An 18560-nucleotide genomic window follows, 5' to 3' on the forward strand; every position below is an offset into this window, starting at 1 on the left:
CTACTTGAGCACATTTTGCTTTCATAAGTGGTAAGACTGATTAAATTACTGAAACAGTTTTCCCAAGAAATGGGTAGTGTGTATTAGAAATGGGTAGTGTGTATTAGAAATGGGTAGTATGTATCATAAATGGGTAATGTGTATCAGAAATGGGTAGTGTGTATCAGAAATGGGTAGTGTGTATCAGAAATGGGTAGTGTGTATTAGAAATGGGTAGTGTGTATTAGAAATGGGTAATGTGTATCAGAAATGGGTAGTGTGTATCAGAAATGGGTAGTGTGTATCAGAAATGGGTAGTGTGTATTAGAAATGGGTAATGTGTATCAGTTAGTTTTCATCTTTTAGGGAGCCAATAAGACAAATGAATATATGTTTAAAGGTTTTTAATCAAACGCAAGCCAGCATTTGGTTCCAGATTCTTCAAACAGCCCGGCCAATAACTTTTTCTTTAAGAAAGTTGGTGGGACTGGACTTTAAGCCGTTTTACAGATGATTCCAAGGAAATTAATTCAATAAGTTGAGAGAGTATTCAATTGTATACAAAGTAACAAAGATAACTGTTATCCAGAGATGTTAAGTTTACAAGAACAAAGATGCATGCAGAGAGGCTGGGAAAAAAGTCAAGGAAGGATCACAAGATTAGTTCTGAAGAATTGTTCCCCTTGTCAACTAGGGACACATTTCAGTCTATGCTTCCTGGCACCATATCCTAAGACAGACGGGTCTAACTCAAAGGTCAACCTAGTGTGATTAAGGCATGACCTTTGGTCCTGTATTCAGACCCAAGATATACAATTTGTAACACAGTAACATTCCAAGCATAGTATATGACCAGACACAAAGGCTGGGTGTGGGTATGTAGGCTGGGGTAAAAATTAAGTGCATATAAATTGCTGTACTAAATATTGAAGAATCTTCTCATGTAAATGAACATGAAAGTGGTGTGCTGTATTTAAAGTGAAGTACAATGTTTTTAGTTGTTTTAGTAATATTGTCAATAGTATGGTGCAGTGTTTCAAAACTCTTAATACAAGACTCCAAACAGACTTTACACCCAAATCATTCAATGTTGCATTCAAAACAAGTCATTTTACTTTCATTTGGTTTGTAAACATCTTTCACCTCAAGATCAGTGATTCAGCCACCAAGTTCTGAAATACAATGAGTACATTCATTCAGATATCAAAACATAACATAGTGCAATTATATTCACCAAATGGTCGATAATGAAAAATGTGCATAGTAATAGTAAAAAAAAATTAACAATAGAGATGCAATTCTTATCAAAATGTATCCATGTACTTTGTATGAACATAATGTATTTCAATGTGAAACAGGTCCTTCAAGATGTCTTTTTTGTTCTCAGTCAATGTCAGATGTACTTAGAGTTGTAAAAAAGGAAGGGATACAGAGATTGAAGCAACACACACAAGTTGAGAATGCAAGCTCACTTTACCCATTCATGATCAAATGTTGTGGTGGAACATGAAGGTTTATGTGTGTGAAATGTATTTATGTCAATAAGACTGTGAATGGGACTGGACATATGGTAATTGTGTATAAGACTGGACATGTGGTAATTGTGTATAAGACTGTGAATGGGACTGGACATATGGTAATTGTGTCATTAATGAACCGGGAGAAGACCATTTTTTTTATTCCTGAGGTAACGACACTAAAGAGAACCTACATAATTAAATTCAACCTATTTCAATTTATGCTACATGAGCATATCTTTGTTCAGAAATACATGAGTGAAAACATGCAGCTGCTGTTGAGGAGTTCTTTCAATGTACGTTTATGTCAGTAATGTCATAATAACTTCATCATGAATCTTTGTGGACGGGTGCAGACTTGACTGAAAGGTTATTCACATAACATCTGCCCCCCAGTGGACAAAGAGGAAAATAGAACTGCAAACCAAATAAGGTTGGAGAAACAAAGTGTTTTGTCCTAAAAAGGTGTGGCTCACATTCACCTCCAATCCCCTTTATCTGTATAAATAGGTGTGTGTTTCCACTTACAAACCACATGTACTGAAGGACCTCTGTACTAGAGAATCCAATCTGACACTGCTCTCTTGGTTTGCTTGTTTCAGGTTGAAAGGTGCGTAAAGTTCTGCAATTCAGCTGTAAAATTACAGATGCTTGTTTAACGGGTCACTGACATGGAAAATACATATTTTGCTCTATTTTAAATGCTCTATTGTTGATGCTCTGCTATTGATGCTCTACTGTTGCAGTAACAAGTGTTTTTTCCAACTTTAGTTTTGTGCTTGATGGTCCTCATATTTTGTACCATCTTGCTAAAACTAGATTTCATTTGATCTTGTAGATCTTAGATTGGATGTCTGAAAACAGTGTAGACTTAATGACACTGTCACTATGCAATGGATGTTTCCTTTTTCTTACAGTATCTCTGACAATATAATTTCTTATACCCATATTTCAATGTGTTCAGGTGCCAATTTCTATTGTGAACAGCAACGACAGCCACTATTCAGCATTAAAATGATCCTCTTTCTCTTGCTTATTCAAGGTGAATAAAGAAATACATGTTCTGGTTAAATGTTTGTTGGCACACTTTGCATTCCATACAGGACATTTTGTTGTGTCCTGTCTACTGAATAAACATTATACTTTGACATGGGTAAACACAAACAACATACACAAGACAGCACACAGAAATATATCTGTCATTTATGTATGTTTTTAATATTGGACTGATTCTTCATTATGACTGAAGAATATTTTTTTGTCTATGTGTGTGTGGGGGTGGTTGTGTGTGTCTCATCACAACAACACCACTGAGTCTCAAGAACAGACCATTCAGTACAGCAGGACCGTGACCAAGTCTTTCTCCTGGACCACCACCAATAAGATTGAGTCCACCCTCAGTGTGTCTGTTAAAGCAGGGATCCCTGATCTGGTGGAGGTGTCTGGTGGGTGGAGCTTGACCGTGGGACAAGAGCATTCTTCCTCAATGTCCAATGAAGAGAGCATAACAGAAGCAGATAACACCACTGTGAAGATCCCTCCAGGGAAAACCGTGTCTGTTGAGATGTCAGTGGGACGAGCAGTCATCGACCTCGCCTACTCAAGCTGTAGTGAAAGTCACATGCCTGAATGGTAGCGAGCTGGTCTTCCCATCTACCGGGAACTACAATGGTGTGACTTACACTTCAGTGAATGTAAACACCACTGAGTCTGATAAAGATATAAATGTAAATTAAGATGTATTAACATCTTACTGTGCATAGTTTTAATATTGATTGCAAAAGATTGATTTGATTGCTAATGCAGAGTCCAGTGAACGTGCTGAGTGAATGACTGTCACAGATAAATAAATCATAATCATAAATCTGCTTTTGTTTTCATGTCTCCCCTTAGAACATTGAAAATGGGTCTGTCTAGCTGATTCCATTATTTAACATTTCATTTTATTACTTTCATCGGGTTGTACTTATGAGAGTTTCAGTTAACTTATTGTATAATCTGTTATTTGTTTCCAGTTCAACAGCCTGGAGATATATATATATATTTTTTTTTTTTACTGTATCAAAATTACATTTTAGATGGTTTCTGTCCTCAATTAGGTTGGAAAAAGCACTTTTCAATATTGCAGTGTATTGTCATTCCTAGCTACACAGCACAATCTGTAGTGTTAATTTGAGTTAAATTCATAGTGTAAATTATTCTGAGTGAATGGGTGTTGATTTGTGTGTTATTCTAACATTTGCAGTGCTGAGAAATTCTGTGGGGAGCGTCATTTCAAGGAGTCAGGAACATACACTCAATTTGAGTTACTTTCCACATCCGGTTTTTTCGTGCTCATTCATTGAGGAGCAGGATATTTGTCTTCACTTACCGTGGCAGTGAACTTAGCTAAGCGCCCAGAAGAAAACTGTGGGATTGGGATATTCGGGTTTAAAAGGTAAGAACTACATTAATCAATTTATAAAGGCTGTTTGTCGTTATTTAAACCATGTTTTAACGTTAAGTGGGGTGTGAGGCAGTCGATGTGCCTACATGTGGATTAATGGAATTTACTTGCTAGCTAACATTAGCTAGCAAGTAATTTAGCATTTTTTCCTTATCTAAATGTATCAACTGTACGTTAACGTTAGAGGTAAAAATATACGTTGTGTGTTTAAATGTGATAAAAGTGCTTAACATTGTATTTACTATGGTTCTATTATGATAGCACGGTTTTAGCTAGCTACACTAACTGAAAGTGTATGTGGGGGGTGGGGTAGGGTCGCTTTTAATTTTTTTAAATGTGCAGACGGTTAGCTAGTTGTGTGAGAGAACATTTGTGTCAGGCATATCCGGTATAAAGGAGAACCACATTTATAATTTATTCTTTAACACTCTAAGTTAGTCCAGCAACTGTAAAACGGTAAAATTATGTTAGTGTGCTTACATTAAGTGTCTGAATAACATCAATATATGCGGGGTCATGTAATGGATTGATCCTACCGGTAGATGTGTCCTGTCCTGCCCCCTCTGACTGTCAAAACCCCTCCTCCTGGTAGCTGTCGTTTCTCCGGGTTCCCCTTGGATGTTCACAGTAAATCCACCGGAATTAGAAGTGTCCCTATTACTTTGTCTGTCTTCCCTTGTGTCTTTTTCAGGACAATCGAGTACCCGGTGTTCAATCAACCCACAACGATGGCAACCTTTGTCATAGTTGCATCGGTTAGCAGACCCTCGTCCTCTGCCTCTAGGCTGTGTTCGTCCTCTCGTTCTACCCCGTCCTCGGCCTCTTTGGTCGTAGCCGCTGTCCATCTGTAGTTTCGTTTCGCGCTTCCCTTTCTCGTCTTTTTTCTTATCTTCGCAGACTTTTTCAGCGTGCTTGATATACGGCCAAACGATTTCCATGCAGCCCTCGTCCAAGGCCACACAGTGCTCCTTTACATGTTTCTGTAATGTTGGGAGCAGCCCTGCAATCAGTCTCATCTTACACTGCTGTTCCCAGGGAGAATCATTAACTCCCTCTGGTTTGCGGCCCATTCCGATTTGGTTTATATTGGTCAAGCATCTGGAGAAATACACGATTGCTTTGTCTGGGTTGGGTAGTGAAGCGGCCACGTCTTTCAGGTCAGCAGGAGACCATGGGCGGTAGACGAAAATAGTTGGGGGCGCGTCGTCTTCACCTCCTGCGGCCAGATTCGCAACTTCTACTATCGGGAAATGACCTTCATCCTTCCCAACGTGACGCTCCTGGTCCTCCCGGCAATTGGGGATGTCGCACCAAGGTCGGCCACGAGCGAAGGATAAAACTTCCGGGCAGGAGGGGGACTATTTTGAGACAGCTTCGGTGGCTTTACTGCCCGTGATTCAGGAATAGCTGCAGACTTTCGCACAGCATTATAAGTAGGAGGTCGGGGAGGGCAGTACAGGTCCACATCCACTCTAGTAGAAGCCAGAACACATTGATCAGTAGTCCCTACACTACTCTGCCTAAATCTTTTATCAGCCTCTTCTTTCCACACGCCATAAGCTTTCCAATAAACTTTCCGTCTCCCCTGCTCGTATTCCTCCAACTTCTCTTTCAACCCATGCAACTGTCATTGGCTAAAGCTGCCATATTTCGGAAAACCCCAAAATTCCCAGAGATATAATTGTTCACAAGTCCAAACACCATACCTATCTTTCATTATCTCTGCTGGCCCAACGTAACTACGAGGGACGTTTAATGGCCGGACTTACCCATGTTCAGAAAACCTGGCAAAAGGAAATTAAAGGGGCGAAAAGCAAGATCTATTTTAGTCTAAATAATGTGCTCTAACACATACACCTGCGCCCTAACGCAAAAAGGAGCCCTAACCCCAAGTATACTCACGCCCTAACGCTAAAGTGCCCTAACACTCTTATCTCAATTAACGTGTTCTAACACCTGTTAATAGACCCGTCGGCCCGTAAGTGAGATAATATAACTGCAGATTTAAAATGTGCCCTAACACATATCCAATGGCCTATTCCCGCCTGTATTGTGCTCTTACCTCCAAATTCAATTTCCACAGGAAACCTGTACTGATCATGCACGAGTCTCAGCTCCAGCCAGGCACTCCTTCTTAACCTCTCAAAGGATAGCCCTCTTTCGGGGGATAATAGAGTTCCAGAGACTTCTCTCTGGCCATGCACGGTTAACCTGTTTGGAAAAAGACTCAAACCGAGCAGGATTAGGATCCCTAACGAGCACTCCAAAGTAAGATGGCAATTTCTAAAGTCCAAACGATTTACTAAAATGGTAGGTAAGACAGAGGAAAACTCAAATGCACAATAAACAGTTAATTCTTGCAAGTAACAATTAATAATCTCTAAAGTAACACAGAACAAGCATCCTCATTTAAAGGAGGAAAAAGGGGTGTGGTAAGATGTGTGTCAATAAAACACATTCACATGGTTAACCTTTTCAACCTTTTAGGAGCCACAATGTCTGGACACCCAAGGATAGACCCTAAAAGGGTTATACAGATTTACTAATTTACGAGTATCTAATCCACTGGTGCCGGTCAAGGATGCTGGTCAAGGATGCATCCGCAGGCAAACAACAGACCCCACTCTAACTACATTTATTTTCTTATCTAAACATGGGGACTTGCAATAGTTAACTTAAGGTCCATAGACACTGAATGTCGGGGTTCTAATATATTTCATGAAGACTTATAGATGTATTTATAGGCATTCAGGCGTCATAAACTATGTAAAACTGTCTTAAGTTTACATTACTAGCAGCATCATACAAGCAAAAGGGATGCACAATATGCTCTTTAATCAGCAAAGCTCATCGTAATTACACTGGTCCAATTAAATAAGGCCACGCATCATACAGATGTCCTTTGATCGTTTATTTCCTCATTACATTGTTTTAATATTTTTAATTACTGTATAAATTTAAACACAAATGAAATTATCAAAATAGAGACTAAACATGAAATCTCAGAAACACTGTCCCTCAGACAGTACGGGGGCACCTTGTCTACTTTGACAATGACTATATCTCCAACCTTCACATTACGCCTTGCAGAGTGCCAGCGTTGTCTGAGGATAATGTTTGCTAGATACTCTTTCCTCCATCTACTCCAGAATTGTTCTGTCAGGTATTGTACCCTGCGCCAGCTTTTCTTGGCATACACATCTTCTGGCACAAATTTTCCTGGAGGAGGAAGCGGAACAAAGCTTTTCATGGTCAGAAAATGGTTTGAAGTAAGTGGTTCTAGACTTTTAGGATCAATAATGCTGTCAGTAGTGAGTGGGAGACTGTTTACTATTGATATCGCTTCATAGAAATGTTTTCTTAAAGAAGCATCATCTAATCTTCCTGCACTCTTGGAACGGACACAGCTGAGGATGCTCCTAACTGTCCTTATCTGCCGTTCCTAAACCCCTCCCATGTGACTGGCAGCAGGTGAATTCATGATAAAGTCACAATGTTTCTTGGCCAGGTATGACTTCAGTCTGTCTTTATCAACTTCTTTTAAAGCCTTTGTGAGTTCATTTTTTGCCACAACAAAATTAGTCCCTCGATCTGACCTGATTTGTCTTACAGCTCCACGAATAGCTATATAACACTGCAGTGTGTTTATGAACGCATCTGTTGTTAGATCTTCCAATATATCAATGTGGATTGCCCATGAGGATAGACAGGTGAATATCAGACCGTACCTCTTATGCTCTTTACGTCCCTACTTAGTGAGAAAGGGCCCAAAACAATCCATCCCACAGAAGGAGAATGGTGGTGAGGGATCAACACGGTCAGCAGGTAAATCTGCCATCTTTTGTGTTTCTGTTGGTCTGTGAGCTCTCCTGCATGTAACACATTGTTTGATGTAGCTTGGCACAATTTTGCTGCCACCCACTACCCAGTAACCATGTGCTCTGAGCTCATTGAGTGTTTGTCCTCTGCCTTGATGCTGACTTTTTTTCATGGCAGTACCCTATGTTTAGAGATGTAATCACCCCATCTCTCGGTAAGATTACCGGATGCTTCAAGTCATGAGGTAAGGAGGCCTTCTTTAATCGCCCTCCCACTCTGAGAACACCGTCTTGCATTACTGGATAAAGCTGGAACAACTGATGGTTTTGTGGCAGTTTACCATGATTCAACATTTGTATTTCCTCTTTGAAGTCATTCTTTTGAGCTAACTTCACAAGTACAAAATGAAATGTACGTCAACTAAGATGTGACCAAGGAACCAATTTTGTTGGTGCAAGGCGAGAGTTTGCAGAACTCATGAAAGAAATGGATCAAGAAAGAGTAAAGGCTCTAGGATGTGAATTTCTTATGAACCCTCCAGTGGCAAGTCACATGGGCGGTGTCTGGGAGAGACAAATAAACAGTAAGGAGTGTTCTAACTGCTATACTCAACCAGTCATCACGAAGGCTCGACAGCACCTCTCTAAGGATGCTTCTGTATGAGGTTATGGCTATTGTTAACAGCAGACCACTCACAGCTGTACATTTGAATGATCCATCTGGACCTGAACCTTTAACTCCGAACCACATCCTTACAATTAAGTCAACCATCATTTTGCCTCCACCTGGACAATTTGTTGGAGAAAGTCTTCATCTTCAAAAGAGGTGGGGCAGAGTGCAGTATTTGGTTAATGCGTTTTGGACCTGATGGAAGAAGGAATATCTATTAAACTTAAAACCAAGACAAAAGTGGAACAAGGAAAAAAGAAACTTGAAGGTCAATGACATCGTCCTTCTACAAGATGATCTGGCACCACGCAACGAATGGAAGCTGGCAAAGGTCACAGAAGTCTATCCAGGGTAGGGTGAGAAAACTAAGATTGCTAGTTAGTAACACTACATTTGACAAAAAGGGGAAACCCACAACCAAAACATTGTTTCTTGAAAGACCCATACAGACCCATGACCCATGTTACGTTGCTTAAGGCAGACTAAGGTGTTTAATGTTTTCCTGAAACTCCATGTTAAATGGTTAGGCCTAATACCAGAAATTCAGAAGTTGTGTTTAGAAGTTTACTTGCAACAACCATCGTGTTTTAGAGAAATCCACATTAAGGTTTGTGTGATTTGGTGGGAGTGTAATTGTCATAATTACATTATAATAATGTATAATTTGTTTCAACCAATGTCATAATTTAGAATTATATAAATTGCATTTAGTTTTATTTAGTGATTTTATTTGGTAAGAGTGAAGTGTTTTTATTTTGAAGTCTCCGCGCAAGGCCTCTCGGGACGCTGCTGAGTGAGTCGGCAAGCTAACAGCTAGCGAAGCATGGACAATTTAATGCTCCGATAAATGTTTTAAGGTTCTTATAGCGGATGTCAGCGATCTAAGAAAACCCCTATTCCTTTGTGTACAGCATGCAGCCAACGAGGTATGTTGTTCTGTGTCTGTATTTTACTTTGGTGAACGTCATTTTACATGCTGTGCATGTCCTTGTATGTTTAGATTAAGCTAATGTGGTCTTTATTTTCTTGTTATACTGTGTCTTCACGGTGGATTTGGAGAAGAAGCTTCAAATAAACCTGTAGCAAGAAAAACACTTGTGTCTGCCAGTGCTACGAGGGAATTCTAACTAGCAAGGATTTTTTCAGACCTATTTTTATATTTTGTTTTACGTTTAAGTTCTATGGGGAGACATGGAAACACAAACAGGTTTATAATGATGATTTATTTATCTGTGACAGTCATTCACTCAGCAAGTTCACTGGACTCTGCATTAGCAATCACATACATCTTTTGCAATCAATATGAAACAATATGTAAATTAATACATCTTAATTTACATTCATACTTTATCAGACTCAGTGGTCTTTATATTCACTGAAGTGTAAGTCACACCATTGTAGTTCCCGGTAGATGGGAAGACCAGCTCGCTACCATTCAGGCATGTGACTTTCACTACAGCTGAGTAGGCGAGGTCGATGACTGCTCGTCCCACTGACATCTCAACGGTCACGGTCTTCCCTGGAGGGATCTTCACAGTGGTGGTATCTGCTTCTGTTATGGTCTCCTCATTGGATATTGAGGAGGACTGCTCATGTCCCACGGTCAAGCTCCACCCAGTAGACACCTCAGCCAGATCTGGGATCCCTGCTTTAACAGACACACTGAGGGTGGACTCAATCTTATTGGTGGTGGTCCAGGAGGATTTCTTGGTCATGGACCTGCTGTACTGAATGGTCTGATCTTGAGGCGCAGTGGTGTTGTTGTGATAAGACACCGATTTGATATATTATTTTCTCACCTAAAATAAACACACACCCCCACACACACATAGACTAAAAATTATTCTTCAGTAATAATTAATGTTATATATCTTATATATCTTGTGTATGTTGTTTGTGTTGACCCATATCAAAGTATAATGTTTATTCAGTAGACAGGACACAACAAGTGTTCCTGTATGGAATGCAAAGTGGGCCAACAAGCATTTTACTAGAACAAGTATTTCTTTATTCACCTTGAATAAGCAAGAGAAAGAGGATCATTTTAATGCCGAATAGTTTCTGTAGTTGCTGTTCACTATTTAAATTGGCCCCAAAAAACATAGGAGATTAAATCTGCTCTTTGAAATATGGGTATAACAGATGATATTGTCAGAGATACTGAAAGAAAATTTAAAAATTCATGGCAATGTCTGTCATGGACACAACTCCCATAATGCCTCATTTTCAATATAGATGTTTCTATCAGAGTTGACAGTTATGGACTATGAGAACAGATGCTTTTCATGCATGAAATTGATCCCATTTCAGTTGCTTTTCTGAGTGAATAAAGAAACGCCTTTTAATTTAAACATATTGGCCCACTGATCCTGCCATATTCTGACTGTCAGAGCTTCACTCACCTGGGGTGTGATCATGGCCAGGTTAGGATAGTGCATGTTGGTTAGCACAGACGTCCTGATGGGGTTGATAAAGAGGAAGCCCATGGAGTCGATTTCAGCGCCACACCTCCCCTGCAGCCCCAGACAGAAACCAGACCCCACGTCGATGGAGTACTCAGTCTTCAGGGGCCAGCTATTCATATGCTCAAAGAACTCCCGGCCCGTACTGGTCCAGAACCTGATGCCACCCAGACGCGTCCCAGCACCGTTCCCCCACAGGGAAAGCTTGGTGATGCGCTCGCCAAGGCTGAACTCAAATTCACGGAAAGTGTTTGCATCTCCAAAGGTCTTCACACGCCCGTCGGTCAGCTCTGCCCGCACAGCTTTGATCTGCCAGCCGCCCACTGCCACTCCAATCTTCTTGAGGGTGGCACCATTGTCCCTTCCAGTGAGTTCAAATGAACCTCCACCTTGTCCACCGATGAGATACAGTAAAGTTGCCATGTTGGGTAACCTGAAACAGAAATGTTCATCAATACATACATGTATCCTCTTACTCCACCCAAAAAGATTCAGACATTTCAATCAGTAGAAGTGTACATTTTATTTACATTTAAATAAATAAAGAACTACCCTCATGACCAGACAGGAACATGACACAACATCACATTTTATTTACAAATTATTTGATATATTACTCATTGTGTCACATAAGGCATAATAAATATTCTGTCAGATGCTTTATAAAAATAATTACATTTAGTAGTTATTTCAAACCTTTCAGTGTTGTCATACATCCAGTAATATAAAACCATACAGGTAATATATTTTTAGTATGTAACACTAAATATTGAGTTGGCTGGGTTGGATATAACTGCAGGTATACCATAACAGAAAATAATCCTGTGACACTCAGGCCGGGCAATCATCTCAGCCCATCAGTGATGGTGTCATTAAGTCTACACTGTTTTCAGACATCCAATCTAAGGTCTACAAGATCAAATTAAATCTTGTTTTAGCAAGATGGTACAAAATATAACGACCATCAAGCAAAAAAACTAAAGTAGGACAAAAAACCTGTTACTGCAACACTAGAGCATCAACAATAGAGCATCAACACTAGAGCATCAAAAATAGAGGGATTGTCAGTGACCCATTAAAAACTCAGCTATTTGAATTGCAAGACTTTACTCACCTTTCAACCTGTAACAAGCAAACCAAAAGAGCAGTGTCAGATTGGATTCTCTAGTGCAGAGGTCCTTCAGTAGATGTGGTTTTTAAGTGGAAGCACACACCTATTTATACAGATAAAGAGGGTTGGAAGTGAATGTGAACCACACCTGTTTAGGACAAAACACTTTGTTTCTCCAACCTTATTTGGTTTGCAGTTCTATTTCCTCTTTGTCCACTGGGGGGCAGTCAAGTCTGCACCCGTCCACAAAGATTCATGATGAAGTTATTATGACATTACTGACATAAACGTACATTGAAAGTATATAGCTTTAACATGAGATAGGGTGCAGGTCAGGCTGCAGGCTGTTAGCCAGCCTGCTAGCATAGTGGAGTCTGTCAATAGCATAGCCAGAGTAGTTAGTACAGCTTTACCTATTGTCACTGTGACTTGTTCCAGGCTGAGAAAAGTTAAACAAGGTAGTGCTAACAAAAACAATATCGAACCTCCCGTTCCTCTCAAAAATCTTAGAAAAATGTGTTTCCCAACAACTGAATGCCTTCCTAAAGACAAAAAACATTTATGAAATACTCCAGTCTGGTTTTAGATCTCATCATAGTACTGAGACTGCACTCGTGAAGGAAAACAAATGACCTTCTAATGGCCTCAGACAAAGGTTCCGCATCCGTCCTGTTGCTTCTTGATCTTAGTGCTGCTTTTGACACTATTGATCACTCCCTTCTCTTAGAGAGACTGGAAACCAATATTGGGCTACGTGGACATGTTCTAGCCTGGTTTAAATCTTATTTATCTGAAAGATATCAGTTCGTTAGTGTGGATGGCATATCCTCTGACAAGTCAAAGGTATGCTTTGGAGTTCCTCATGGCTCGGTTCTGGGCCCATTACTTTTCTCACTATACATGCTCCCTCTGGGCGATGTAATCCGAAATCACAATATTAACTTTCACTGTTATGCTGATGACACACAGTTATATATTTCAATGAAGCATGGAGAAGCCCCTAAATTAGCTATTTTGGAAGCATGCGTTTCAGATATTAGGAAGTGGATGACAGAGAATTTCTTGCTCTTAAACTCAAATAAAACAGAAATGCTCCTTTTAGGACCCAAAAAACAAAGAGCGTTGTTAGCAGATCTCACTGTGAACCTCGAAGGCTGCATGGTCGTATCCCAAAAAACTGTAAAAAACCTTGGCGTTACCCTTGACCCTGACCTCTCTTTTGAAGAACATATAAAATATGTCTCAAGAGTTGCTTATTTTCATCTTCGAAACATCGCAAAAATTAGAAACTTTCTATCAAAAACTGATGCAGAAAAATTAATTTATGCTTTCGTTACTTCTAGATTAGATTACTGCAATGCTCTTCTCTCTGGTTATCCAGACAAATTAGACAAAAGGTGTGCTTGTTGTAGAGCCAGAAACAATGGCAGATGTAGATGCTCCTGAAGTAGTGAGGGCAGGACTGCTTGATTGTGGTTGTCTCTTTGCAGCCGGCTCCCAGAGATCATCCGAGTCTGAGTCGCTTCCACTGTTAAAAAAATAAAATACATTTAGATTTGACTAGAATTACATATGGGGACAAATACTACAATTATATATTGGGACAACAACATGTTATAGCCATATAACAAATGTGTGTGTGTGTGTGTGTGTGTGTGTGTGTATATATATATATATATATATATATATATATATATATATTCTAATTTAAACTTTATTTCACCAAGGCATGCAGACTGAGACTAAGATCTCTTTTACAACTGGGCCCAAAACAGGACGGAAAAAACCCCAGACAAAACAAGACGCTCACATATAGCACAGGACAAAGAACAGTTCTTTCAATCTGTATTTATATAACTTTTTATATGAAAGTTTAGCTGAAATATATATTTGTGTATGTGTTTATTTGTAGTGTAATTGTATATTTGTAATATATACATATTACTACACTCACTACCCAAATAAAAATATTTTTCAGGTGTACACAAGCATATACACGTACACACATACATATGAACATACATATAAAGAACAATAATTTATTTTACTCACCAATCTAAAACGGGATCCTTTCCTTCCAAGAACAATTCTTCCTCGCCAGAATCAAAACTTTGTTCACTAAGAGAGTCCTTGTCTAGCTCTCGGTCACTCTCTCGCTGAATCTCCTCAAAAATCTCCTCCAAGTTTGTGTACTTGGTCTTGGATTTCGCTTTCCCACTTTTAGGAGCCATGTTCAAATTCGAAATGTTTAAAATTATCGAAATAACAAGAAGAAGTAACTACTAAGTACTAGCAACAATGTGCGTAACGAAAATACTAGCGCGCTCTGATGCTCTCTCAATTCAAAATGATGCAGGGGTGTCCGGTTGAGCACACCTCTAGATTCCAGCCCATTCTTCCCACAGTGCACATTCCCACATCACAAGAAAGGCCAGCTCATTGGCTATCTAGCTAGCTATGTTTCAAATTAATTGGTCGTCATTGGAGGAAGATATTGTCCTTCAAGTTTGTCTTGGTCCATCTTATTGGTGCGTAACGTGAGGCGCGCTACTAGGGTTTACTGAGGTATTGCGCAGCCAATTCGCTGTGTAGAATCTCGGAATAAGGCTAGTTATCTTCCTGAGTGTCTAATCATTACAGACATACCAAATGTCACGGGGAAAATACTTGTGTTACAGTCTGGATAGCATGAATAGTTTGGTTGCATGTTGATCGAGTCATTTTTCATTCTGTGACGCATGGATACTATGAAAATTAAAACGGATTTTACCAAGCAAAAATATGCTTCCCGTCCTCTCTGGGAACAGAGGGATAAGAAATCTGCGGAGGTTCAGTAATGTAAGTACAATATTTTCCGTGATACATGAAAAATGAAACCGAGTGCCTACAGTAAAGTATTTTGTTCTTGTTGACTGTCCTGAAACAATTGCACCGTGTTTGGTCGTCGTAATAGCTTTTTTAAATTGCATATTATAATTAGTTTAACGAGATTCCAAGCTTTCTGGCGATATAAGACATGCCTATGCCAAAAAAATATATATTTTACGAATCGTCGCAGTTTTTACCACATGCCGCAAATGAGTATGAACCGTCCCGTAGACGGGACGCCAGTATGGTTCAGGTTAATATCTCACCCGGCACAGCCAGAAGAGGACTGGTCACCCCTCTGAGCCTGGGTCCTCTCTAGGTTTCTTCCTAAAATTCGACCTTCTTAGGGAGTTTTTCCTAGCCACTGAAATTCAACACTGCTGTTGTTTGCTCCTTGGGGTTAAGGCCGGGTGTCTCTGGAAAGCACTTTGTGACAAATGCTGTTGTAAAAAGCGCTTTATAAATAAATTTTGATTTGATTGATTGAAAGAACTCCTCAACAGCAGCTGCATGTTTTCACTCATGTATTTCTGAACAAAGATATGCTCATGTAGCATAAATGGAAATAGGTTGAAATTAATTATATGTCCTGATGCTGATCATACAATTAGAATATCATCAAAAAGTTGATTTATTTCAGTAATTCCATTCAAAAAGTGAAACTTGTATAATGTATTTTCAAGTGTTTATTTCTTTTTTCTTATTTCAGGTTGCTCTGATAGTGGCCTTCAGCTCTTCTGCATTGCTGGGTCTGGCGTATCGCATCTTCCTCTTCATGAATTTTCATTAGGGTTAAGGTCAGGAGAGTTTGCTGGCCAATTAAGAACAGGGATACCATGGTCCTTAAACCAGGTACGCTTCTGACGCTGTGTCTTGTTCAAGAGTGGCTTGACACAAGGAATGCGACAGCTGAAACCCATGTCTTGCATACGTCTGTGTGTGATGGTTCTTGAAGCACTGCCTCCAGCTGCAGTCCACTCTTTGTGAATCTCCCCTACATTTTTGAATGGGTTTTGTTTCACAATCCTCTCCAGGGTGCGGTTATCCCTATTGCTTGTTCACCTTTTTCTACCACATCTTTTCCTTCCCTTCGCCGCTCTATTAATGTGCTTAGACACAGAGCTCTGTGAACAGCCAGCCTCTTTAGCAATGACCTTTTGTGTCTTGCCCTCCTTGTGCAAGGTGTTAATGGTCGTCTTTTGGACAGCTGTCAAGTCAGCAGTCTTCCCCATGATTGTGTAGCCTACAGAACTATTCTGAGAGACCATTTAAAGGCCTTTGCAGGTGTTTTGAGTTAATTAGCTGATTAGAGTGTGGCACCAGGTATCTTCAATATTACCAGTCAAGTAGATACAGGTCAGTAACCAAAACAAACGTGTTGGACGGGCATTTGATTTCCAAAATGGGGCACTTTATCCTTAACCAATAACGATTAGTAACATCAGCACGATGGACACAAAGCTAATATTCCTAGCATGTATGGCGGCTTAATCCTATGGGCTACTAGGCTATTGTCATTCGAAGTAACCATCCCATATTCACAGTGACAGTGGAATACAGCTCCTCCATGAACTGCCACCTTAACGTGGTGGAGGGGTTTGAGTACCCGAGTGACCCTAGGAGCTATCTGGGGCTGTCTGGGGCTATATGCCCCTGGTAGGGTCTCCCAAGACAAACAGGTCCTGGCCAACGGGTCAGACTAAGAGCGGTTCAAAAACCCTTTAATGATGGAAACCATTTTGAGGGCCGTGAAGTCACCCGGTATGGCGCAGCCAGGGCCCCACCCTGGAGCCAGGCCCGGGGTTGGGGCTCGTATGCGAGCACCTGGTGGCCGGGCCTTTCCCCACGGGGTCCGGCCGGGCTCAGCCCAAAGGAGCGACGTGGGGCCGCTTCCTGTGGGCTCACCACTTGCAGGAGGGACCATAAGGGGTCGGTGCGTAGAGGATCGGGCGGCAGTCGAAGGCGGATGCCTCAACAACCCGATCCCTGGACATGGAAACTAGTTCTAGGGAAATGGAACGTCACCTCGCTGGCGGGGAAGGAGCCTGAGATTGTGCGTGAGGTTGAGAGGTTCCGACTAGAGATACCGGGCTTGGGCTCTGGAACCACACTCCTTGAGAGAGGATGGACTCTTCACCACTCTGGAGTTGCCCATGGTGAGAGGCGGCAGACTTATAGCCCCCCAGCTCTGCCGCCATGTGTTGGAGTTTACCCCGGTAAACCAGAGGGTCGTTTCCCTGCGCCTATGGGTCAGGGATAGGTCTCTCACTATTGTTTGTGCCTACAGGCCGAACAGCAGTGCAGAGTACCCGACCTTCTTGGAGTCTCTAGGAGGGGTTCTGTAAAATGCGCCAACTGGGGACTCCATCGTTCTACTGGGGGGCTTCAACGCCCACGTGGGCAACGACAGTGACACCTGGAGGGCTGTGATTGCGAGGAACGGCCCCCTGATCTGAACCCGAGCGGTGTTCAGTCATTGGACTTCTGTGCTAGTCACAATTTGTCCATAACGAACACCATGTTCAAGCATGCATTAGTGCATGTGGCACCAGGACACCCTAGGCCATAGGTCGATGATCGACTTTGTTGTCATTTCATCTGACCTGCGGCCGTATGTCTTGGACACTTGGGTAAAGAGAGGGGCGGAGCTGTCAACTGGTGGTGAGTTGGATCCAATGGCGGGGGAGGAAGCTGGACAGACTCGGCAGACCCAAGCATACTGTAAGGGTCTGCTGGGAACGTCTGGCAGAGTCTCCTGTCAGAGAGATCTATAACTCCCACCTCCGGCAGAGCTTCGACTGGATCCCGAGGGAGGCTGGAGATATTGAGTCCGAGTGGACCATGTTCGCCACCCCCATTGTCGAAGCGGCCGCTCAGAGCTGTGGCCGTAAGGTCTCCGGTGCCTGTCGAGGCGGCAATCCCCGAACCCGGTGGTGGACACCGGAAGTAAGGGATGCCGTCATGCTGAAGAAGGAGTCCTATCAGGCCTGGTTGGCTTGTGGGACTCCTGAGGCAGCTGACGGGTACCGTCAGGCCAAGCGGACTGCAGCCATTGTGGTTGTGGAGGCAAAAACTCGGGCCTGGGAGGAGTTCGGTGAGGCCATGGAGAAGGACTATCGGCTGGCCTCGAAGAGATTCTGGCAAACTGTCCGGCGCCTCAGGAGAGGGAAACAGTGCTTTACCAACGCTGTTTACAGTGGAGGTGGGCAGCTGTTACCTCAACTGGGGATGTCGTCGGGCGGTGGAAGGAGTACTTCAAGAATCTCCTCAATCCCGCCGTCACGTCTTCCATTGAGGAAGCAGAGGCTGAGGGCTCATAGGTGGACTCGTCCATCACCCAGCCTGAAGTCACTGAGGTAGTCAAGAAACTCCTCGGTGGCAAGGCACCGGGGGTGGATGAGATCCGCCCTGAGTACCTCAAGTCTCTGGATGTTGTGGGGCTGTCTTGGTTGACACGCCTCTGCAGCATTGCGTGGCGGTCGGGGACAGTGCCTCTGGGATGGAAGACCGGGGTGGTGGTCCCTCTTTTTAAGAAGGGGGACCGGAGGGTGTGTTCCAACTTGCAGCCGAGTGTGAATCGGTTGGGATGAAAATCAGTACCTCCAAATCCGAGGCCATGGTCCTCAGTCGGAAAAGGGTGGCTTGCATACTACAGGTTGGTGGAGAGTTCTTGCCTCAAGTGGAGGAGT

At 41.9% G+C, this 18560-nt stretch overlaps 1 protein-coding gene and 1 pseudogene across 1 annotated transcript; one reads left to right on the plus strand and one right to left on the minus strand.

Annotated features, from left to right (window-relative positions):
* The first annotated feature begins 2026 nt into the window (after positions 1 to 2026).
* Positions 2027 to 18560, plus strand: part of LOC105008108 — a 94867-nt pseudogene continuing 78333 nt past the window's right edge.
* LOC105008791 (aerolysin-like protein) lies at positions 9756 to 12103 on the minus strand. Its single transcript, XM_029115918.2, is given in 3 exon segments — positions 9756 to 10229; positions 10833 to 11325; positions 12007 to 12103. Coding segments are annotated over 2 exon segments (942 nt in total). The 5' UTR covers positions 11316 to 11325; positions 12007 to 12103; the 3' UTR covers positions 9756 to 9770.

Source organism: Esox lucius, chromosome 20, assembly GCF_011004845.1.
Source record: "Esox lucius isolate fEsoLuc1 chromosome 20, fEsoLuc1.pri, whole genome shotgun sequence".
NCBI classification, from domain to species: Eukaryota; Metazoa; Chordata; class Actinopteri; order Esociformes; family Esocidae; genus Esox; species Esox lucius.